The 24,665-nt window shown below is 43.4% G+C and overlaps 1 protein-coding gene across 3 annotated transcripts; it reads right to left on the reverse strand.

Annotated features, from left to right (window-relative positions):
* Nucleotides 1–1,870: 1,870 nt before the first annotated feature.
* On the reverse strand, nt 1,871–22,751 carry HACD1 (3-hydroxyacyl-CoA dehydratase 1). Of its 3 annotated transcripts, none has more exons than XM_083580020.1 (7): nt 22,322–22,751; nt 16,828–16,945; nt 13,100–13,118; nt 12,930–13,015; nt 7,944–8,065; nt 4,768–4,946; nt 1,871–3,979 (listed from the first exon to the last, which is right to left on the reverse strand). In XM_083580020.1, the coding sequence occupies exons 1-7, from the start codon at nt 22,594–22,596 to the stop codon at nt 3,897–3,899; spliced, it is 882 nt and encodes a 293-aa protein (XP_083436146.1). In that variant the 5' UTR covers nt 22,597–22,751; the 3' UTR covers nt 1,871–3,896. The 3 variants fall into 3 exon arrangements, with proteins under 3 accessions (XP_083436146.1, XP_083436147.1, XP_083436145.1); XM_083580021.1 differs by having other exon boundaries at nt 12,930–13,012; nt 22,322–22,750; XM_083580019.1 differs by having other exon boundaries at nt 12,930–13,018; nt 22,322–22,747.
* Between the last annotated feature and the right edge of the window lie 1,914 nt (nt 22,752–24,665).

Here is a 24,665-nt window from a genome sequence, read left to right on the forward strand (position 1 = left end):
TGCTGAGAAAGACTTGGACCTATGTTTAGTTACAAAACAGGAATGGGAGAGAGACAGACTTAGATACATACACAGCAAAATGACTGGTTGAAGACTAGTTTACAGCTCAAAACACATGAGAGAGCTTTATTTGAGGAAAGGAAGATAAATATTCATGGCCCATTAAGTGAAGACTGTATCAAACATGCAAAAGTTACTACTGGAGGAAGGGATCCTTCTCGAGAGCTCCTGAAATCTGTAGCACTGGAATGTGCTTGGTATTTAACACACGCAGCAGCACATTGCAGGATCGGACTCATGTGTAAGTCCCTAGGTAGTTAGTAAACAAATAAATGGTTATCAACAAGGTTTAGCAGCAAACCAGTCTTTCCAAGTTTGTGTGTGTGTTTAAAGGCTACACAAATATAAGATCTATTTGCTAAATAAGGTAATATCTGAATTTAAAGGGGAAGGATACTGGAGGAAGGATATAAGATGGATATGTGCCAAAAAGTGTGCTGTAATTTATTGCAGTTAGGATCTCAAGGTGAACTTGAGTGTGCAGTAATCCTGGTTATGGAAACATAATATTTGTATCCATGCAATGACTGCTATAACCTTCTGAAAAATTTCAGCTGCATAAACCAACCGGTGCCCTTTGGTCAATGCTTGGTAAAAGCAGACCTATCCAAATTAACAGGAAGCACAAATTTTAACTGAATTGTTAAGTTAATTAGCCACAGTACCAGAAACAATATGCTTTAGTTTGCAGGCTAGTATGAAGTCAAATCCCAAAAATGGTGCTATGTAAACATTGTGAAATTAGCTTGCTTAAAAGTTCAGTTTTTCTGCTTTTCTCAAAAAAAACCACCCCATTTTGAGAACTGACATTGTACAACAGTATTTGGGGAAATACACCTTGGTGAACTTCAAGTTTATAGACTGAGTTATGTTTACAGCATGAAATACCTTTACATGAAATGATTGGATTACATCTAAGCAGAAGACCTCTGAAAACTAAAAGGGGGAAATCATTTGTTATCAAGCCACAAAATATACTCAATATAGGACACTTAGTATAGGAGCCAACTCCTAGGGGCTGAGGTCCCTTCGCCCCCCACCCAATAAAATATCGGGGGGGGGCAAAGTTGATGGGCACTGCCATTCAAACAGTGTGTGCGCGCCATGTCTTGTGATCGGTTATGCAGGTCGGGGCTTATCTCCCGCCCCCCATATTTTATTCAAGTTCACACCCCTGCCACTTAACTTGGGGGCCTGATTCTCACAGATGGAGAGCAACTACAGCCTAAAGGGATTCTATAACTAGAGTAACCCCACATACATTGTGCTCAGAACTAAGACAATGAGACAGTTATGAGAATAATATTGTGTGAATGCAACCAAACATTGTTTACATTTATCATCTTTTCTTGGTGGGATCTGTTGTCAAAATTAAGCAATACATTCTATGTAAATGGAACTATTTACAGAGGTCTCCAGATTATCTAGGATGTATTGAATTCATAATTTCCTAGTCAATCTGGAGACACAAAGTGTTGTTGTTTTTCCTGTATTTTTGTTGGAAGACACCCAGAATGGCTGGGGCAACCCAATCAGGTGGATGGGATGTTAGAAATACTATTATTATGTTTGAAGCTAATAACATATTAGTGACAATATCACATCAGTCCTGCACTGAAAAACCTTTATGTTCTATATATCTGTAAACTGCAGAACTATAAAAACATTTGGGTGTGGATTTAATAGTTTATTTGAAGTGCAATTTTGCAGAGTATTAGCAGAGTAAAATCACCTTAAAATGTTTTCTTCCTTAAAGTATAACCCAGGGATACTACATGGCTCCTCTGTGGGAAATCAGAAATCATGATTTCAAGAAATTGTATTATTTTAATATTGGATGTACAAAATGGTAAAAAAATACCTACAATATTTCCTTGTTTACTGTATGACAACATCCTCAGGTATAACGACAGCATACATGAGAACCAAATATTTCTACTTAAAGAACAGCTGCAGAAATTCCAATTTAGATCAGCAAGAATTACAGGATGAGGCACATAATATACTTAGGCATTAAGAAGTTAAAATGCTAGAAAAGGTAACCGTATTAACCATTGAAAAAATAGTAGATCTTCTCACATAGTTCTTCTCCGTACTAATTCAGAAACATGTACCAAAGAGCTGCCTGGATATTTTGTAAGAAATAGTTTGGCGTTTTTAAAAGGAAAAAAAAAATCAGGCTTAAACAGTAACTGCAAAAATATAATTGATGCAACTTGAAACCCTTTAATCTAAACACAGCTGGATGATTTTGTGTGATACTATATTTTAAAATCTTTACATAACATGAAAAATGGTTATAGCACCTTTGTGTGTGTTTTTAAATTGCAGAGGCCCCACCCCCCCAACTAAAATTGTTATATTGCCGGAAAAGCACTTACAGTAAAAAGTGTACAGTAAAGAGCTGCACCCCCCCCCTTTAGCTAAAACCTTGCTAATACACAATTTGAAAGGACTGGACATATAAACTCAAGTATATTTGAAGAAAGAGTTCACCACAAGCTATAATCACATCACGGCTTGGATCCAAAGATCCTACAGCACAAGCAGAAAGCAGAAAGGGATCACACACTCCTATTGGCAGCTTCCCAAGGTCAGGTGCTCTGTAGTCCTTGAGTCAGATTTCAGGATGCGTGAGACTAGACTGCAGGTGCTGGGTGGAGATATCCAGTGTTTTTCTTTCCCTGAATTTCCTTTACTTGTAATTTATTCATCATGATTTTACATTCTTTTACAATAAGGCACAAAGGCCGGGATCTAAAGATCTGCCTAATGCACATGGAATCATTTGACTCCACCCCACCAGTTTTTGAGCAGAAAACCTTCAGCTTCAAAACTGGTTTTCTATATTACCTAGAGGACTGCCTTTTGAAAAATAAAAGCCCGAAGGTCCCATGGGTATATTAGTTGTGCAGTTCTTTGGATCCTGTCTACTGAGCAAACTGCTAAACAGTCATGTAAACCAAAGTAAACCAAAATTTCATTTATCACAGATTGCCAATGTGCAGAGGGCAAACAAATTTCCATACACTTTTCTCTTTTTGATTGTATTTTGGCACATAAACATTTCTCAAAATGAACAAAAATACCCCTTGTCCTTAAATTATCTGGACAGCTGAATTTTTAATCTGATCTTTTTTGTGTAGAACATATTGCAGGTATCTTGTAGCGAATTCCTTTAAATAAGACAACTGCCTTCCAGGAGCTTTAAAAAAAAATAATTGCAGCATTTAAGACTGAGCTCATTCCCATCTCCATTTACAGTGAACAACCCACTTGGCATCAGTTTCAGGGAGATGCTTCTGAAAACCATTCAGGTTTTTGTGTTTGCAGCCACTGAAATGGTCTTAAGTTTCTAATTTATTATATGTACATAGATAAAAGGTACATTTTATTGATTCTCCCTATAAGATATTAACAGGTGGGAAATCTGATAGGCCTATGATGACATTTAAAGGAAGACGCAGGCCAGGATCCCAAGGGATGTGTGTGGTTTTCTACAGCTCCCCTCCCAACAGCATTCCTGCATTCCCCTGAAAAGCTCTCCTAATGGCTAGGAGGACCCTTCCGCAGAAGAAAGGAGCCCCTTCCAAGTACATGCAGTGTTTTGAACATATGAAAAGGCCCCTAAATTTGACGATTGGGGGTGGAGACAGTACCAAAAATTAATGCAGACTTGAAGTCCGAAAAATATTAGCATTACTAAATAATATGATCTTTGTTGGTTTTGTGCACTGGTTATTTTTGTTCCATGATTTCACACTTGGACTCGTGCAACACGTTCTGGATTTTGGTTTGTTACTCTGAAAAAGCACCATGGTTAAAAGGGCTTGTTTTTAATCGTCCTTTTCTACAATCACTTCGCCGTGAAGCACTTTTCTTCTTTGACGAAGCATATGGAAGTACAGTTGTGGAAACACTATTAGGGAAGAAAAGAAAGAGCAGAGATGTGTAACTGTAGCAAACGGAATTCGGTATTTTATGTCATCCGAAACCCCCCACCATGGCTGCAGTAGGGTCACCATTGCCTTGCTGTTTACATTGGTCAGGAAGCAAGGCAGGGAGGGGCCAGGCAAATCAGAGGTAGTGTGGTGATCAGGCCCAAACTGAGCCTGATAGTAGTGGGGCTGGCTTAGTCTGCCCCCACACCTGGAATGCCCAGTTTCAGGGATCCAACAGCAGCATTTCTTATAGGGACAGAACAGGGATTGGGACATCGCTCCATGGGGTGGAGTTGGGCTGGGTGGAGGAATGGCTCCACCCCAGTCAAAGTTTGAATTTCAGCCATACGCCCCAGCTTCTTCTTTTTTAAGGATTCAAGACAGCTTACAAACAATCATGCAATCATTTTTAAATGCGTACATCAGCCAAGTCCTAAAGCAGCAGTCTTAAAACCTCCACCAGAGAATGATGGAAACAATTTCTAAAAAGAGCAATCGTAAAGAGAACAGTTCTCAATGAAAATAAGCCGAAAGAACATGTAGCCCAAAGCCGTGTTTCATCCTGAGCAATTAATTGAAGGCAGAAAGCACAGGGTGGTTAGCGTGATTGAATTCGGAAGAATGGGGATGGCTTGGGTTTATTATATATTACTTTGTTATGGAAAGATGCAAGGTATGGTAACTGAGTAATAAAAGAAGATAGGATAAGCTTTTGAATGGCACTTTTAAAAGACAAATGTTTCCACATGCATCTATCGATACCTACGTGGTACGTAGGATGCCATGACGATGAGGAGGAAATAGTAGTAGTCAAAAGAGACATTATACTTGTTGGGAAGTCTCACTGAAAACATCCCCGATCTCTTCACGTAAGGTAAAGCAGCATAAATGGTTAAAAGCTCACCGATGACTCCCACGGGATATAAGATGATGAAAAAATTGTACCTGGAAGAAACAATATAACTAAACAAATCACTCCAACCATTATCTTTCTGATTTTCTGCTTTGGATTACAACACTTACCTGGGAGTAAGCTCCCCTAGATGCAATGAAACTTACCATGCTTGCTGCCCATGTGTTCTGATTTAGCAAAATGCTGTAAATTCCTCAAAAGCTATAAACTCAGGTGAATGAGCCAGCCAAATGAATACACACCTCAGTCAACTGTGAGCAGCCATGGGTCTCCCTACTGTCTTCCTCAATTTTTTACACACACCCAAAAAAGTACTGGCTTTAATAAACATATTATCTTTTTTATATTTGTCATATTACATGCTGGACACTTAAAGCCATAAATACTTTGACAGAGTTTTTTTTTGCACAAGTTAAATGCATACAAATGCAGCCATTCATAAAGAACCAGCCTCTTGAACTCAGGCTGGAAAAGGCAAAGGTGGTTTGCTCCCAGGGTCAGAAGGAAATGCACCACGTGCATTCCATGACCAAAACTGGTGCAGCCAGGGAACCCGAAACCCTCAAAAGAACTCAACTCGAGTAGACTGTATGGGGTTCACAAGAGAACCAAACACATTAGCGGCATGCAAAAAGAAAGAAAGAGAACTCAGTAATACTGTCTGGGCACATCAGAAGCCAATTAATGAAAGGAGAGTTTTCATATAGCTAAGCTGCACATATTCTCCTATGCACAAAGCGGCAAACACAAGAGGATTAGAAAATCCCAAACTATTACAAAGAAGTACGGAATCATAGTTTGTCACATTTTTTTAATGCGCTGAAAGGCAGGGTGCTAAATGAGTTCCTTTGAATTCTGAAATCTCATTTAAGAGATAATACACAATGGAGGGGGCGGTGGAATCAGAATATGGTTGTCTGCTTTGCTTTGTAGCGTTTTCGCAGCAGGTGGGGGTGGGGAGAGATACCAAAACTCAATGATGGAGCTCATGCTTTGTATGCAGAAAATCCTGGATCAAGCCCTAGCATCTCTACTTTAAAAGTAGCAAGTGATGGGAAGGAGCTCCAGCAAGACACTGGATAGTGACTGCTAGTCAAGAGTATATGATGCTAAAAGGAGAAATATACAGTCCTAACATTAGTTTGTTATGATTTGGCATACACATTGCGTAACATTAAACATGCCATGTTTGAAACTGAATCCTCAGTTTAGAAAAGAACTCTAGATCAGTGAAATCCGGTCACTTGTCCAGCTGTATTTTTTTTAAAAGGAAAAATATCTATCCTGAGAGAAAAGAGCTGCAGGTGTTGCAACTACAGAAGCTTTTGCCGTGTATGTGAATATGACTGGGTGTCTAAACTACCACATGCTCACCACCAGAGTGCAGTTGAAAGTGTCTGCTTCAGTTGACGCAAGCTGTTAAACAAAATGGCGACAGCACCAGCCACTGAAACTGCCAATACTATGCATTTACCAGGGAGAAGCCCACTGAACACACACACGAACCTTACTTCCAAGTAAATATGTCTATGATTGACCCAAAATACTTGGGTCAATGTTTACAATACAAGCACAGTGGCCAACAGCAGCAACATGGCAAAAGGCTAGAACCACATCAAGCTTGCAAAAATATATCACTTGCCCGATAATAAATGTTGGAAATGTAAAGAAAATGAAGGTACATTTTTTCACCTTTGGTGGACGTGCCCTAGGATTAAGGCTTTCTGGGAAATGATTTATAATGAATTGAAAAAGGTATTTAAATATACCTTCCTGAAGAAACCAGAGGCCTTTCTCTTGGGCATGGTCAGCCAATTGGTGTCGAAAAAGGATAGAACTTTCTTTATGTATGCCACAACAGCAGCAAGAATACTCATCGCAAAGTATTGGAAGACGCAAGATCTACCCACTCTGGAAGAATGGCAAACGAAATTGATTGACTTTATGGGATTGGCAGAAATGACTGGCAGAATCCGTGACCAGGGAGAAGAGTCGGCAGAAGAAGAATGGAAGAAATTTAAGGACTATCTACAAAAATATTGCAATATTAATGAATGTTGAATGATGCAGGATTGAAATTAATTGGTTTCTAGCTGTAATGGTAATAAGATTATGAAAAAATGGTCCCTTTTTTCTTGGTATATAATCAAGAGTTTAAGATACAATAATATAAGAGGATGGTTAGAAAATAAGGGGTTTAATTGTAATGCTGGGAGATAAGGATTTGCTGGATAAACAATTTGAACTGGAATACAAGAAGGGGAGGTATGAGGAGGTCAGTGAAAGATGTGATTGAAAAATAAGTTTTGAACGTTGTGTGTTTTTTATTATTTTTTCTTTTTAATTTTTTCTTTTTTTATTGTTTGTAAAAAATGGAAAATGCTAATAAATATCTTATATATATAAAAAAAGGCTAGAACCACAGTTGCCAAAGGATTCCAACTCTCCAGCTCGCATGACCAATGTATCAGGGAGGGAGTTGGTCCAACAATACTTGGAAGGCCACTGGTTCCTCGCCCCTGGGGTGGGAAGATTTTCAGTTAAGGTTGCAGCTGCCTTCCTCCAAACTGCATCCTTGTATTTCTTTCACCTAGTCTATTTTTGCATCGAATTCCAGCTGAATTATATCCCCGAATTGACATAACAGAAAGACTCGCACAGGTGTTGCATTTTACAAGCTTTTGCACTTTCACTTATAAAAGGCCTTGTTTATCTATAGGGAATCCCAAAATAGCATATTATCCAAGCAAAAGCAAAGCACCTGTGAACAAACATTTTTTCTATCTTATTCAATATGCAATTTTCAAATGACACACAAGAACTCTCTAGAAATATTAATGGCATGAACACAGGACAGGTTAATTTTTTAAAACCAGCAAACTCTGCATTAAAAGCAGATCCAAAAGTACAAACACAACTTCTCAGCTTTAAAAACAAACCACACACTGTTTATTTCCTTGCCGATTCAGCATGCATGAAAATTAGCATGCACAGAACAATGAGAGACTAAACTGCAAGGCATTCTCCACCTGGCCCATTTTATGAAGTATGGCAAGTGGTTGAGCATATTGAATGTGTAGAAGGAATATCGAGTAATCTCTGTCACAGTCCATACGACCAGAAAAAGAATAACGCTGTCCTCATTCTGGATCTGCAGAAGTATAAAGAACCAACATTTTCTGCATCCTTAAATTGTAAAGAAAGCTGGCAACAGAATGGCAAGGCAGTACACCCAAATCAATGTTTTTAAGAAGAATGCATGTTATGCTAAACAGCCCGCACCAAACTGAGAGATTGCCTATGGAACAGAGCAATAACTAAATATAGCAAATTCACATATGCACATGGTTCTCTTCCCCCTTCCCCCACAACCTTTTAAGTTACCTTCCCAAATAATTCTTCTTTGGCCTGTTATTCTTCAAATGTTGCTGAACTACTTTTCTGATAACTCCGAACCATTGGCCATCTGGCTGGGACAGGTGGAAGATGGAATCTGACAACATCTGAAGGGGCACCCCTGATTTAAATCACTGTCAAAACACATCAGTTTTCAACCCAGCTACTATTTTGCTTGCGCATCCTTTTTGGCCTTCGTGCCTCTTCTAGTATAGGAAACCTTCTATACTCTCCTCTTTACAGTGCTTGACCTAAGAATTGGGGGAGGGGGCCCTTGGGCGACCCTAATCAGAAATAGGGGCTGGACATACAAAGTGAGAACTCTCTTAGGCTGCATCTGACCTTCTTGGATCAGTAGAGATGGTACCACTGTGCCCATGATAAGCCCTCTGCTGGTTCTGGGGCCCTGGCCTTTCCAGGCCTAACATTCCCATTCTCTGGTGCCAGGCCTGTCCTCTTCAACAGGCCGTTGCAGCTTTTTCCTCTCCACGTGTTTTATTTTCCAAGAAATTAAGATAATTTCACTTTGTCTTGTGCAACCAAAAGGAGGCTACACGCTGCAAAAAGAACCCAGTGCCAGAATGCTGGCTGGAATCATTTCTGCAAGAGGATCCCTTAGGCAGTAAGATCTCCAAATGTGCAACATGGCGCAAGGAACTAGGCGCTGTAGCTGACTATATGCTCATCTGCAGCTTGGTCAACAACCAAGTCATTCTACTGTCTTTGCAGGTGCTGGAGATCTACCAACCACTTCAAGATATCAGAGGCTACCCAGAGCTGTTGAAACAAGCAACAACAGATTAATTTCTAACTCTGCAAAGGAGGGGCAGGGATCTCTTTTACTGCATTCTGAGGAATTACAGACCATTTTCTTTTTCGTTAAAGTGCCTGAAAACTAATAAAAGCTCCGTGGGTGTCGGTGAAATAAGATAAAGCAACACAGATTTTGTTACAAGACCAGAAGGGGATTCCGTGCTCAACTACTTGACAAAATCCGAAGACCGTGAAGTTTTCAGACAGGGGAGCATCTCAAGTACCACATGAGGTCAAGGAGTAGCACCAAGTGTTTACTGTTGCTCTTCAAATGTTTTGTATTAATGTTCACCCAACATACTGCTGGGAATGTCAACATGCCAATGGGTTTTGGAAACATATTATGCAACAGATTTCAGTGAAGATAGGAGCAGATTTTAGTCTTTCTCCAATGTTGGTAAGATTGGACATGATGTGTCTGCAGAACAGATTCTTTAGTGAAAATCTTGTTAATCGCAGCCAGAGTAGTGCAGGCCAGAAAATGGAAATATCCTTATGTTCTATCTGCATGGGAATGGTTTCTGAAATGCTTAGAATTAGCAGAAATGGACAAACTAATTTGGTTCGTAAGAGGAATGGCAATGCGTCTAAAGCAGACTTGATTAAAAGGTGGCTGTACTTTGTAAATCCCTAAAACAAAATAAAAAAAAATGTATTATGCATGCTTACTCAGCAGCAAGTCCTACTCTGTTCAGTAAAGGGTTTATTCCCAGGTAAGTGTGAACAAAATTGCAGTCTAGTGTTGTTGTTTTTTAACAGTTTATACACAGCTTTCTATTTTTAATGTGCTGTTGCCCACCTGAAATTCTGAAGAAGGAGCAGCCTTAACAAGCTAATATAAACAAAAAATGATTTAAAACCTTGACTGATCGAACTTCGAGCTTGTTCAAAGAGTTTCCATTCTCGGCAAATTGATGAGCATGGGTTTTCGGGAGGATTCTTTGCAATGTCTTATCCATAGCAGGTAATAAGGCTCATTTATGTGTGGGGATCTAATCTTTTGGATTTTATCCATTCTGTTACAAAAAGAGAGCAAGCTGACAGTTTATATGGATGATGAGCTTGATAATAGTTCTGTTAGCAATCCAGTTACAGTTAAGCATTTGAACTTAAGCTCATATGTAGCCATATCCCACAACTCTCTGCACCAGAAAATTAATGGCTTAGCATAAAGCATGTAGACCAATATCCTAGCATAATACAAAACATGGCAAAGATGCAGAAAGGCAGATACAGTACACTTCTTTCTACAATGCCAATGTTATCAGCTTATTTTGGACAGACTGGCTGCTTTCCTTCCTGCAAGAGGAAAAATGCAGTTCCCTGTGAGCAAAGAAGCAGTTTCTGTGCCCTGCCCTACAAGAGACCCCTGCATTTCGATTAGTGCTAGATGCAGAACGGAATTGCTGTCTTTTATGTTTCATGTCTTTTATGTTGCTCTTGGTAGAGTCAAAAATCCATTTTTACACCTAGCACAATCTAAGTTAATTGCGTTTGAATAACACCTTCCCTCCTTCATTTTAATTATCAGTTGCAGACTGGGACTTATTCATCATACCTAGCAACATTATTATTATTTATCTGACCTTGTTTTCTTTCTTTCTTTTATGTTAGACCTTATTCGTGGTTTATTTTTGCTTTCAAATCCAGCCTCTTAAGAGCTTAGATCAGGAGTGTGGAAGTAGATTCTGATGCTGGCCATACCTCGAACTTGGCCACCCTCCACAGACCACTCTGATGGGTGGGCTGGGTTGTCCACCTGTCAGTCACATGATGTCACATGACACTAGGTGATTCAAAATTCAAGATGGCTGCAAAGGGCTGAAAAGGGAAATTCTTTGTTTGCATCTTCTGCTGGAGTGCAAGTCACATCTGCAAAGGAGAATCCTTTGCATCCCTGGCTTGAGTTCAAATAGGATGTGAGACTGAGGAAGGGTTGGTGTGGTTGGCCACAAATGGCCTCATGGAGCAAGCCTCTGAGTCCCGGCAGACCTTATTCGGTTTGTGGCCTAGAGGTTCTCCACCACAGGTTTAAATTATCTCAAAAGGCTGCTTTTCAGTTGTGCTAGTAAATGTATTATATGACTGTTACTTAGGGGGATGGGATGCGGGTGGCGCTGTGGGGTAAACCACAGAGCCTAGGACTTGCCGATCAGAAGGTCGGCGGTTCGAATCCCCGCGATGGGGTGAGCTCCCGTTGCTCGGTCCCTGCTCCTGCCAACCTAGCAGTTTCAAAGCACGTCAAGTGCAAGTAGATAAATAGGTACCACTCCAGCGGGAAGGTAAACGGCGTTTCCGTACACTGCTCTGGTTCGCCAGAAGAGGCTTAGTCATGATGGCCACATGACCCAGAAGCTGTACGCTGGCTCCCTTGGGCAATAAAGCGAGATGAGTGTCACAACCCCAGAGTCAGTCACGACTGGACCTAATGGCCAGGGGTCCCTTTACCTTTACTTAGGGGGAACTTCCTACTAGGTGGGGCCTCTTCCCAAACTCACTGATATATGCCAATGACTGCATGAATCTAGTTCCTCCTTCTCCTCAAATGCGGACATGGCATCTTAGGAAATAATACAAAACATTTGTACCAAGGCATAAAAATAAAGAAAAATGAATTTGAATGTTAAACCTGTTCTATCATTTAAAAACAAGCTGTTGTGGTTCTGAGCAAACTGCACACAGTTTGGGATACCAATTTTTAAAAATAATAATCAGCCCAAGAGTTCTCACCTGCAAGCATGTTTAAAACAAACATAAACAGGAATGAAGAAATTATGCCGTTCATGACTATAAGCAGATAGTCAAAACTGCCACCTGCTGGTGATGCAGTTTAATGGCTGGGCCCTTTACAGCAAATGAGTATCGAAATGAAATGGGGGAAAAGCTAGGGTTAATTTTGGTTGTAACCATTAAGATATTAAAAACAAAATTGAATTGTGGAGCAACTATCACAGCCTGAAATTATGAACTATTGTAAAGCACATTCTACACTCCGTGAAAGATTGGGCATCGTCCAGCCAAAATGCCACACTTTCCAGGGCAATCCTAAGCAGAAGTCTGAGTTTGGTTGAGTGTGATTTGCCTTCCTAGTAGGAATGCTTAGGATTCCTGCACAAATTTCCAATGGAAGCACATCCTTAACATTTACCCCAATGGAAATCAGTATGATGTTAGTTAGTGGTAATTAACATCAAGCACTAGGCTTTCACATAAAATCACTCTGGTCCAATTTAACTTTGTAATATACACCTCAGCAGCCTCAGCTAATTTCCCCTGGGAGCTTATAAAGGAATGGTAGGAGTCTTTCCTTATACCTATTATAAGCACTTACTGCACATACCTAAGAACAATGACACTAATGCTAACTAGGAAAACACCTGCATGAAAGATTAATTCACATGCATTTAGCTTAAGGCTTACTTTCACTTAGTCCATTCAACATGTGCTAATTTTAAGTCCTCTCCGAAACAGGGACAGCCCGACAGCTTGGTGAATCGGTTGCCAAAGAGATGTGTCAGCCTTTGATCTTGTTTCATAGAGAGAGCAAACCAGGCAGGAGGCCAACCTAGCTCAGATATCCATCTCCAGTGGCCTTTAAGTCCTCATCTCCCAAGCGTAAGGCAGACACAAATGAGGAACTTTTAAGTTCTGCCTGCAGAGCTGTGTGCTGTTACAAGTCAGCCTCAGCCCTCTGAAGGTTCCTTCAGCCTTGCTGAAGACACATCTCTGTTGACTTTTAGAAGACTGCGAATTGTCACACAAAAAACACGCAGAGTTGAAGAGACAAACAGTGTCATGACACTTACCTGCTTTACACTATGTGTAATAAACCACACCATGAAGATTCTGGAACTCACTTGGACCCCGGTCACAAGCATAGAAGTGTGCACTACTCCTTAAAAAGAGAAACAGGTCACCTTTGTCTCACAGGGCAGGATTTTGTTTAGTTAACTGAGAAACTGAAACCAAGACTCACCAAATGCACAGTGGATTATCTGTAAATTTAAAGAGAGAGAGATGGGGAGGATGAACAACTGAGTATTTCAAAAGCAAAACCGTAACAAGTCTATTAGCATCATAGTCATGTGAGAAATAAAACACAGAAATGGAACTTCTAGGCTGGGATAGAATTTAACATGGAAAATACAAACTATAGAAGACTCACAGCAATCATGGAGGAATGAGCATCAGGAGATGACTCTACTGGCAGGTGGGCACATGACAGCATGGAGAATACCACTACCCTGTTGCAAAACTAGGCACTTCATAAACAGCAAAACAATAAAAATATATTTTTTAAAAGTTGCACAAGTAGGGGCAGGAAAGGTAAAACATCTGGCAAAAGTTTCAACCACTCCACTGGAAAGCATAAGGCTTGGAATACAATGAGCATAAAAATAAAATAAAAATTACTAGAATTGTTAGCTGCACTATTTGGGTTGTACAATGTTCTGCTATTTATCTCAATATATTTCTATGACCGCGAACCGGCTGCTGTTACGTGTACAGTCATGCATCCCTTGACCAGCCATGGCACTAGAACCCAGAAGCCAAACAGCTCACGACATTTGCAATGTTAAAGGGGCTTGTAACTCAATTTCAAATTTTGATTGCTGCCTTAAGTTGCTTAAATTGGGTTGTATATGCAATACAAGTCATATTCTCAATAGAGCCATTGAAATCAATGGTCTGGAAGTTAGGCCTGGAAACAAACTTGCAACCAGTGCAGCTGTTTTAAAGCAGGGGTTATGTGAGATCTAAATGGATCCCCAGCCAGTAATCTGGCTGCCACATTTTGGACCAGTTGAAGCTTCTTCTTCAAGGGCAGCTCCACACAGAGGATATTACAATATTAGGTAAAGGGACCCCTGACAGTTAGGTCCAGTCGCAGACGACTCTGGGGTTGCAGCACTCATCTCGCTTTACTGGCCGAGGGAACCGGTGCACAGCTTCCGGGTCATGTGGCCAGCATGACTAAGCCGCTTCTGGTGAACCAGAGCACTGCACGGAAACACCGTTTACTTTCCTGCCCGAGTGGTACCTATTTATCTACTTGCATTTTGACATGCTTTTGAACTACTAGGTTGGCAGGAGCAGGGACCGAGCAACAGGAGCTCACCCCATCACGGGGATTTGAACCGCCGCCACATCTGGCAAGCCAGCCAGAGCTGGAAAAAAGCACCCCAAGCCACTAAGGCCACCTGAGCCTCTAGTGACAGTACTGAATCCAGGAGCACCTCCAAACTGCAGGCCTGCTCTTTCCAATGAAGTTCAACCCTGTCCAGGGCAGACCATCTTCCTACCTCCTGCCTATGAAGACTTTAGACCAGGCTTCCTCAACCTTGGCCCTCCAGATGTTTTGAGACTACAATTCCCATCATCCCTGACCACTGGTCCTGCTAGCTAGGGATCATGGGAGTTGTAGGCCAAAAACATCTGGAGGGCCGAGGTTGAGGAAGCCTGCTTTAGACATACACCACCTCTGTCTTTTGGGGATTCAGCTTCTGTTTGTTGGCCCACATCTAACCCATCACTGCCTCCAAGCCCCTGCCTAACACCTCAACTCTCACCTCTCCTGCTTCAGATGGAAAAGAGATAGAGCTGGGTGTCATCTGCATATGAATGACACCTCACCTGAAATCTCCTGATGACAGCTCACAGGGGCTTCCTATAGATGTTAAATAGCATGGAGGACAAAATAGAACCCTGTGGGACTATTTCAGATTTTTATTTTGGTGTCCTATTTTGGAGATAGGATTTCCAAATGAGGAAGTGAGATTTAAAAAAATAAAATAAAAATTCTATGGTTTCAAAAACACAAGAGAGTGTCTCTGAAAATAATGGTACAGCTAAATAAACATTGTACATGGGACTAACAGTGAATGGCTGGTGGGCCACATCTGGGTCTATGAGGATTCCTAAAAAATTGCCATCCTCCAAACTCCAGGGAGGTTAGGAGGGCTGGAGCAAGTCTGAGATCAAATGCATGCAAGCTGTACGACATACATTGCCTGTACTGTACAATGTTGCACACCTGAGGAAGAAAACTGGTTCTGGCCAGTGGGGCAGATTCTTATGTCCACGCACGCACACGCACACACGCACACACACACACACACACACACACTGAGCCATGTTTGACAGGTGGGTGGTGTCACTCACCTGCCAATCATTCATCACAATACAGTGGACGCTTGAGTTGCAAACATGATCCGTGTGGGAGGCATGTTCGCAACCTGCAGCATTCACAACCCGCAGCGCCGCGTCTGTGCATGCACGGGTCACAATTCAGTGCTTCTGCACATGCGCCAAAACCCAGAAGTAACCCATTCCAGTACTTCCAGGTTCAGCACGGTGTGCAACCCAAAAACCCGCAACCTGAAGCGTCTGTAACCCGAGGTATGACTGTAATATAAGGTGGCTCCTTCTGTCCTGCACAGTTTGAAATCAGTCCATGCAGGCAAAAAACTGTGTGCAGTGCTTTCCAACCACCAACGATCAGCTGATAGTAGACACTTTGGAAGTGCTGTGCATGGGGCTTTGCAGGCAGTGCCAATCAGCAGCGCCTGCAAAGCCCCGCTTTAACTGTCCCACACCTGATGCCATATATAATGTCAGGAGAAGTGCAGGTGGGTGTAGCTACCCACCCCTATTGGAGACAAATGCCATTGTGTGGTGCACTTTAATTCCCTCCCTCTCAGCTAGCTGATGAACACAGCATTGGGCCTGTAAAGCATATTCATGCCCAGGATCTTACTAAGGGACAGAATCACAGCATGGGGAGGCAACCCCAACACCACCTTGGGAACTCATGGAGCTGAAGTCACACACAAAGTGTTGGCAACAGATATAGAAAAACAGCAGGGGTTCCATGAATAACTGGCAGCAAACTATGTGGAAAAGAGGGTGAGAAACTTAAAATTCAATTTCAAATCAGTGGGAAACTCAAAAGACTGGTGATTTACAAAAAGCCCAAGTTAAAGTGCCTTTCTCCCAAATTCTGCATAGTTTGCAAGCTCTTTCACAAAGCGCTCATAATCACTCTAAATTATTTAGACATTCATTATGTTTAAATAATGTTTAGCAAATCTGTATGCTAGCTTTGTGTCAAGAATAAATCTGTATGACCTGGTTCATCCTAGCTGGCAGCCAACCACACTGAGTGCCATCAGAGCATGTTTTAATATCTTAAAATATCTTAAATATCTTAATATCTTAATATCTTAAAACTGTAAGCCATCTTGGATGTCGTGGCAGAAAAGTGGTGTCGGTATGTGTGTATGAAATACTGTAAATGAATAACAAAGTTGCATAACGATGACAGCTCAGATAAAGGATCGCTGCAACCACACAAATCATACTCCTTGAGCTAAAAATACAGCCTCCATGAAGAGGCACCCATTGATACAAACAGCACCTCCATACAGGCCTAGAGTCAGCATGTCACGCGGACTGGTAGCTGCCAGGATAGGGGCTGGTCCCATCTCCGTGTATGCAGCTTCTGACCTCAAACTCAGCAGTCCAGAGACAGTTAATTTAGGCTGCCTAATTTATGAGAACCATTCCCCCTGGCTGAAGGTATGGGAACTTCTGTTAGCTTGCCAACAGACTAAACTTCTTTGGGTCCGTTAATTTTTCGTTGAAAGTATTTTCCCAGACCACCACTGTCCCATTAAAAAAAAATGCATTGCTTAAAAAACTTACCTCAAGCAAAGCAAAAGTCTGGAAAAATTTAAGTGTCTTTTGAATGTTTTTGTATAAGCCTTTGTGTGTTCCTTTTTCCATGTAAAACCGTACCATGGCAATAGCCAAAACCAGCCACCTAGAAAGAGGAGAAGCAGTATTCTTAATGGAATAATGAATTCGTGCAGTTAACTTATTTCTTACCAGACCTTCTACCAAGCAGCACTACTTTCCAGTCAGGCCTTTGAGGCAGGAGTCCAGCACCCCATTCCAAAGCATGAGCAGAATGGCCTCCCAAACTTTTTGGCTTACCGCATTTTGAAGTAAATGACATAAAATATGTTGCCATCGAAACAGCAGCTCCCCTATAAACTCCACTAAGTTCAGAGCGTAAATTACCTCACTGCACCCTTGACACAAAATCTCATCTACCTCAGCTGACATTTACCACATTTAATAGAACTGCTGCAATTACAAAAGTTTCCTCACAGATACTTAGGCTCATCTGCATAGTTTGTGGTAGGATTAGAACCCCAATGTGCCTCAGAAGAATGGGGGGGGCGGATTCAAGAACTCTGTTCAGCAAAATTCTTTCTTTCTATACTGTATTTGCACTGGTCTGTCATCACACTGTTTTTATTCACTGTTTCCCAGGGATCGAAAGTAGAGGCAGGGGAAGAAGGAGCAGGCAGGAAGGAAAAGGAGTGGACTCGTGTCTGTAGTAAATGGTTTGATGCAGGGGTGAAGAGAATGCCTTGTGGGCAAAAGAGTGTCTCTGTGTGTGACAGTTTTAGACCTCTGGTCACTGGGAGAAGAGAAAGGAGGAATTGGAGCAGGGGCAGGTCGAACAGAGTGGAGGTAAACGCGGCATTTGGAGGAATGTGGGATAATAGGGGAGGGAGGTGTGAGAGAAGAGAGTTTTAAGGCTTTGGTGATGGGGGGAAGAAAACGGGAGACACAAAATTGTAGAGGGGGCAGATGGAAGTGAATTGAATTAAAAGGGACATGTGCAATGCTGTGTAGGAGTGAAAGGGGGCACTGGAAAAAAAATAAAGGGGACTATTTCAGTGTTACTTCCTTTTTACTGTACTCAAACTTCCATTCCTCAGTTGCCTCACATGAGGGAGATAAAGGATTAAGAACCCTCAACTATTCCATAGTACTTTCATACCCAATACCATGTGTTGCCCAACAGGAAGTTCCAGATTCAGTGTAGGAATTACTACCAAGCAAACACCTGTATATGTACAGCATCCGTCAACTAAACTGAACTTTCTCCATCTCTAACTCTTGCTCTTAAGATTGTATTCATCTTAAAGATACAGTAACATAACGCTGGGTGGGTGTGCAAAGGAGACTGTATAATGGAAGAGAGGAAGAGGCATGGAAATAGCGGGGAGCGTGGCCTGTAGGCAGTGGCGTAGCGTGGGTTCTCAGCACCCGGGGCAAGGCAAGTAATTTGCGCCCCCTAACCCGTGGATTTGCGCCCCCTAACCCGTGGATTTGCCCTAACCCCAGATGTTGCGCCCGGTGCGGCCGGCCCCCCCCTGCACCCCCCACGCTACGCCACTGCCTGTAGGCAAGAGGGAGGGAGTTGAGAAAAGGCAGGATGGAGAAAACAGAAAGTAAAAGTGAAAATGGAGGGGTGCAAAGGCGGCTGCAAAAAGGAGGGAGCAGGAAGCATGAAAAGGGAGGCGGAGATGAAAGCAAGGGTACAAAAGGGGCTGCAGAATAGGAGGGAACAGTGGCTTTATAATTGGACAGAAGACGAAAAGGGTGTTTAGTTGTTGCAATGTGTCATAGGAGGAAAATGTAAGAGGTTACCATGGAGGGCGTCTGCGAAAAGGAGGGCTGCAGAAAGGGAGATCAGCTATAGAGCTCACTGGACATACTCTCTTAGCCTCACCCAGTGCTATTTTTCTCGAAAAAAGAGGTGCCAGAACTCACCATGAATACCTCTCTCATTCTCTTAGAATGGCAATGGCGCCCACCTGAGAGGTGCCGGAACTGAGTTCCTGTAGTTCCTCCTGGGAAAAAAGCCCTAGGCTCACCTATCTCACAGGTTTGTTGAATAATTTATGTTGCTTTGCACTACTGAATGAAAGGTGGGATATAAATGTAATAATATATATTTTAATTAGAAATTCCTTCCATAACTGATATAAGACCCCTTAGGTGTTCAAAGGAATGTGTGAGAGCTCAGACATGTAGGAGGTTGTACTGGGTCTGCGCTGGACATCTATGTGCGTACCAGCCCTGGCCACACCTCTCCTGACCTGTGCTTTGCTGAATATGGTTAGAACCCACCCTTGAATGGGGAAGCCTGACTATGCAGAATTCCTGATCCCAATGAGGATTTTAAGCACCTTCAACCCAAAGCATCTGAAATCCCCCTTCAGACCTTCACATACTGAAAGCAGAGCTAGAACATGTGTGGACATTGAGCGGTGAGGCTTGTGAGTATAACTCCCCATCCTTTAGACCTACACGTGCTCATCTGGACACCTAAAAAGTGCTATCGTATTTGCCACCATTTAAAAAAGGCATTCATTCCACATGTAGGTTTCCTTGCGAAACATCTAGAAACCATGGTCTCAACCCCACTCCAAAGTCCAACCAGGGCTTTTTACTCTAGTTCTGGAATACAAGATGTTGAGGCCAGGGTTTGCTCAAATTCCCATGGCCAATCCAACACAAAGAGCCACTCTTCCAATTCAACTTTCCTATGATAAGCGTGCAATAGGATTTCAAGTTCCATCCTGCTAAGACAGCTGTTGTTTATCAGGACTGTGGTGTGCATTCAGAAGGTCCATGATCAAAACAAAAAGCAAATACAAGACGCCTTGTTCCATAATGATGAATGTCTATGGCACTTCTATACCAACTACCCTGGATTCTGCAGCTCCTGTAGTTCCTCTTCAGGCTGAAATTTCACATACACAGCCCTCTTGGTCTTGTGATCTGCATGTGGGAGGCGCTTCTGAGAATGCTGTTGCTTACTAGCTGACATAGCACAGATGGACCAGCTCCTACAGACACTGAAGATGTGCTAGGCGAAAGGCACCAGCATGTTCCCCTAGTCCTCCTAGTTACAAAAGAACGAAAGAAGAGCCCAGAGAGACTCATCCAGCATTCTGGTCTCACAGTGCACAATCAGATGCCTACAGGAAGCCAAGAAGTAGGACATGAGCACAACAGCCCTCTCCCACTTGTGACCATTGGCAACTGGTTTTCAGAGGCATACTACCTTGGATACTGACGTTGGTCCTTAGCCATCATGACTAGTTGTCAGTGATAGCCTTATCACTCATGAATTTGTCTAATCCCTTTTAAAGCCACCTAAGTTGGTGGCCATCACTACACCCTCAGTCAGTGAATTCCATAGTTTAACTAGGTATTTTACTTCCTTTTGTCTATCCTGAATATTCCAATATTTGGATAAATTGGATGACCCAATGGGAAAGTGACAGAAAAACTATGTCTAGTTTACCCCATACCATGCATAATTTTAAACACCTCTATCAAGCCTTTCATTCACTCACTGTTTTCCCCTTAAACTTAAAAAGCCCCAAAGGTCATAACATTTCTTCACTGGTCATTTTGGTTACCTTTTTCCGTACCTTCCCCAGTTCAACTCTATTGTTTCTGAGGTGCAGGGATTAGAACTGCATAAAGTATTTCATGTGTAGTTGCACCACAGATTTGTATAACAGTATTATGTTATTGGTAGTTTCCTACTGCCCCTATCAATTGCTTTCCTAATGATCTGCAACACATAATTCACCTTATTCACAGCTGCAAAGGGCTGACATTTTCATCACACTATTTGCTAAGAACCCTCCACCCCAAGTTATTTTTTCTGGTGGTTAGTCACCACCAGTTCAGAATCCATTATGATGCAAAGTATGGATTTGTTTATTTTTGTCCCTACGTGCATCACTTTACATTTACTTACATTAAGCCACATTTGCAATTTTGTCCAAATTTGTTTGGAAATTTGCAATTTTGTCCAAATTTGTGCAATTTTGAGAGTCCCATGGACTGCAAGAAGATCAAACGTATCCATTCTGAAGGAAATCAGCCCTAAGTGCTCACTGGAAGGACAGATCGTGAAGCTGAGGCTCCAATACTTTGGCCACCTCATGAGAAGAGAAGACTCCCTGGAAAAGACCCTGATGTTGGGAAAGATGGAGGGCACAAGGAGAAGGGGACAACAGAGGACGAGATGGTTGGACAGTGTTCTTGAAGCTACAAACATGAGCCTGACCAAACTGCGGGAGGCAGTGGAAGACAGGAGTGCCTGGCGTGCTCTGGTCCATGGGGTCACGAAGAGTCGGACACGACTAAACGACTAAACAACAACATTTGCAATTTTAATGCCTATTCACTCAGATCCTTTGAAACTCCTCACAATACACACATACTGAAAAACCACACTTTCAATAATTTCATGCCACATTTCCTACAGTATATGAAGAGCACTTTCAAGTAGGAAAAAAAATGCATACTGTGAACCCCTGTGTTGGTGTCTCATGCAAGACACGTTTAGCATATGCATGGCTTGTGGAAGTGCCAGACCAGCCATGCATTTATTATTCCACTTATTTATATCCCTCTTTTCCTTCCCAGGAGATCACCCTTCCCATTTTATGGCCGCAACAACCTTGTGAGGCAGGTTAGGTTAGACTGAGGGACAGGGACTCAGGGTCGCCCATTGCGCTGCTTCATGGTTGAACCTGGCTCTCCAAGGTCCCAATCCTTAACCACTATACCACAACGGTGTTAATGTATATCTTTACATTTAACACGGCCAGCATGGGGGGAGGGGGTCAACAAAATCCTTAGTGCAGCAGCCACGTCTAGTTGGCTCGGGAAGAAGCTGCCCATAGAACAAGAGAGCTTTGCCGCCTCTCTGCTCTTTGATTTGAGTCCACGTCGAAAGCTGGGCAGCACACTTCCAGGTGGCGCAAGGCTCTTCTGTTTTGGAGGGTGGCTGAGGGTTGGCTTGTGGCGTAACCGGCAGTCTGTCCCTGCTCAGCTTCTGGCATGGCGGGCAGGTGTTCTCCGGAGGGCCCAGCAGCCTGCGCTCCTGCGGCAGTGGGAGGGGAGCGCGGCTCGCTCGCCAGGGGAAGCAAGCGGCCGCCAGTGGCCGAGCGGGGATGCGTCTTGCGCGGCAGCCGCCGTAAATTATGCCGAGGGAAGCAGTCTGCCCCATGCAGCCGCCGCCGCCGCCCCAGTGCACCCCCGCCCGGCATTCCGGGCTGGGGCTATACTTAACCTCTGCGGCGGGTTAGAGGCATGACGTGCTCGCCTTGCTGGAAGGCTGCACCGTATTAGGCAATGCAGGCAAGCCAGAGCTTCGCCCCCCGCGGCCGCCGCCCTTCTGCGCCGCCCGCCGCCCCCCTTGTCCGAGGGCTCCCCGGCTGCCCCTCTCTCCTCCCCGGGCGAGTGGGCGACAGAGCCCCGGCCCCGCCGCTCGGCCAGCTCCGCCGGGCGCGCGCTCTCCCTCACTCACCCCGCCGTCATGGTGATGTTGTAGAAGATGAGCCAGGCGGTGGTGACGGAGCCGCGGCGCCGAGGGGCGGCCGCCTTGCCGCTCTCCTTCTCCTCCAGCGAGCCGTTGCCGGCTCCGCCGTCCTCTTCGCTGGACGCCATGCTTTCCCTCCCCGGAGGCCAGGCGGAGACAGACGGACACACGTGGGGGGCGGCCGGAGGAGGCGGAGGCGAGGCGGAGGCGGAGTCGGGCGCGCAGGCAGGCAGGCAGGCAGCTGGCTCTGGCGCTCGCCCCATCCGTCTTCGCTGAGCCCGGCGGCAGCTGCTGCTTGGACAGCTGCTCGGAGGCTTCGCCCGGCCCCCTCCCGGCCGCGCAGGGGCTCCGGAGGATACCAGAGACCCGGCCGCCTCTGTGCGCCAGGATGACGAGACTCGCCTCTCAAGCTGGGACTCGTCCGCACCCTTCCCGCGCCACGTTGCTCTTTCACTCGAACAGGACCATCCTCTTGGACCATCTTCCTTGACAAGTGTGGTGGAAATATGCATTTATTTTATTTTTAATTATTTTTCACTTGCAGTGAGGGACAGTAGAGACTGTGCTGTCTTTAGGGTATATGGTTTATTTACACATGTATAGGGTATATGGTTTATTTACACATGTATACAACTTGCGATGGTTCACAGCATTAATATCCCAGAAGGTCTTGCTTCTCCCATAGTCACAGCTTTGGATTCAAGCAGAAATCAGGCATGGCTCTCACTCTCTGGTTTCTGCCTGTCTATAGCCCAGCTTTCTCACTGAACTCAACTCTGGCTTTTGTCCTTCTCACTACCAGCCACCCATCGGCCACCCAGTAGAAAGCAACTTCCTTTCTTATACTAAGGACCACTACTTAGGGTGATTAACTCACCAAGAAACTTGCCTGGCTCCTTCAACAATGGAATCTCCCAAACACACAATATTTATAAATTACTAACCCATATGAAATATCAAGGTTTTTCACATGCATATGGTTGGCCACTGTGAGAATGCAACATATAGGACAGGCCTTTGGTCGGACCAGCAGGACCCTTCCTCTGTTCCTAATGCAATGGTTGCCAAACCATTTCCCCCCATGGACCTCTTGAAAATTGCTTGATGGTCTTGGCAGACCACTCACTGGTTCTTCTGCAATTGTAATGTGCTGGGCTAGGTGCTGTATGATTTTTAACTGTATTTTTGTTGCTTCTTCTATTTCTTACATTTTATTGTCTTAGGTTTAGATTAGAATTCAAATTGTAATACAATAAAATGCAATATGAGAAATAAAAAAGGAATACAAATCCATTTATAAATTAATATAATATCAGCATGCTGCAGACCACCTGAATTAAGATAAGGGAACACAGCTGGGGAATACATGTGCACCCAGAGAGACTGAACATGTGTCAAATATTATTTTTTAATGTGCAAAGCAATTCTAATATAAAACAGATTCATGAATTTTTGTTTCTGGCTCATCCTAAAGTTTCTTTCCTATAGTATTTCCAGGAGTGAACATTAGGACATCCTAGCTGAAAAATGAAATTGGCACTCTTCTGTCTCATTGAACATGTGTTTCTGCCCTTAAGCTTATGCCCAATAAGAAGGGCAGACAGCAAATCATTCAGCACACACCTTAATTATGAGAGTATAGGATCCCTAACTACGCCAAAGCCTGAAGAGTGAGTGTGACAATTTGCCACAGTACCCACTGCTAAAGTAAAGAGAAAGAGGGAGGAGAAGGATATACCTGTCCTGTCCTGAGTAAGCTGAACCCAAGTCAGATGTGACCTCCATGCGAGAGTTATGCCCTCCCTCTCAATATCCTATAACAGCAAGGCTACAGTGTCTCTCACCCGTTCCTTGCTCCATGATCCAGCAGCACTGTGGGCAACAATGTAAGCTGCTGTCTGGCCATATCCCTGAGGCTCAGGCATGCTGGACAGCTCCCAGAAATGTCAGGTGCTGCAGCTTTCAATCTGCTGGCCACTAGCTTGTGCCAGGGACGGAGGCGGGAAATGGAGTTTCCATGCTTCCTTCTTGCCTAGCCCAGCCAGAGTTTGCCCAATAGTGAAATATCATATCATATATTCATTTAGCCCATTTTCTTTGCGAGTGATGGCTGCCCCTGATGTCATAGTTTCTCCTGATTGTTGAGAGAGAGCGTGTGTGCATACAGGTTTGCTATGCATTGATTCAGGTCCCACTTGCCTCGTCCAGCCTCCGCATCCTCACCTGGCAGACCAGGCAACCTTAGACACCTAGAACCCAGGAGATCTCATTGGAGGGGGACGCAAGCGGCTTTCCTAAGCGCGCCTGAAGGGCCTTTTACTCCATTGACACA

The sequence above is a fragment of the Podarcis filfolensis genome, assembly GCF_964270895.1.
Source record: "Podarcis filfolensis genome assembly, chromosome: 12".
NCBI classification, from domain to species: domain Eukaryota; kingdom Metazoa; phylum Chordata; class Lepidosauria; order Squamata; family Lacertidae; genus Podarcis; species Podarcis filfolensis.

What these genes read in the sequence shown, in the direction of transcription:
- HACD1 (XM_083580019.1), bottom strand. Translation starts at nt 22,596, where the DNA reads ATGGGGCGAGCGCCAGAGCCAGCTGCCTGCCTGCCTGCCTGCGCGCCC. An exon ending in TTACACATAGTGTAAAGCAG is followed by an intron (nt 8,066 to 12,929) that starts GTAAGTGTCATG and finishes ATACTTCTGCAG; the next exon opens with ATCCAGAATGAGGACAGCGT. An exon ending in TACTTCATAAAATGGGCCAG is followed by an intron (nt 4,947 to 7,943) that starts GTGGAGAATGCC and finishes TGTTTCTTCCAG; the next exon opens with GTACAATTTTTTCATCATCT.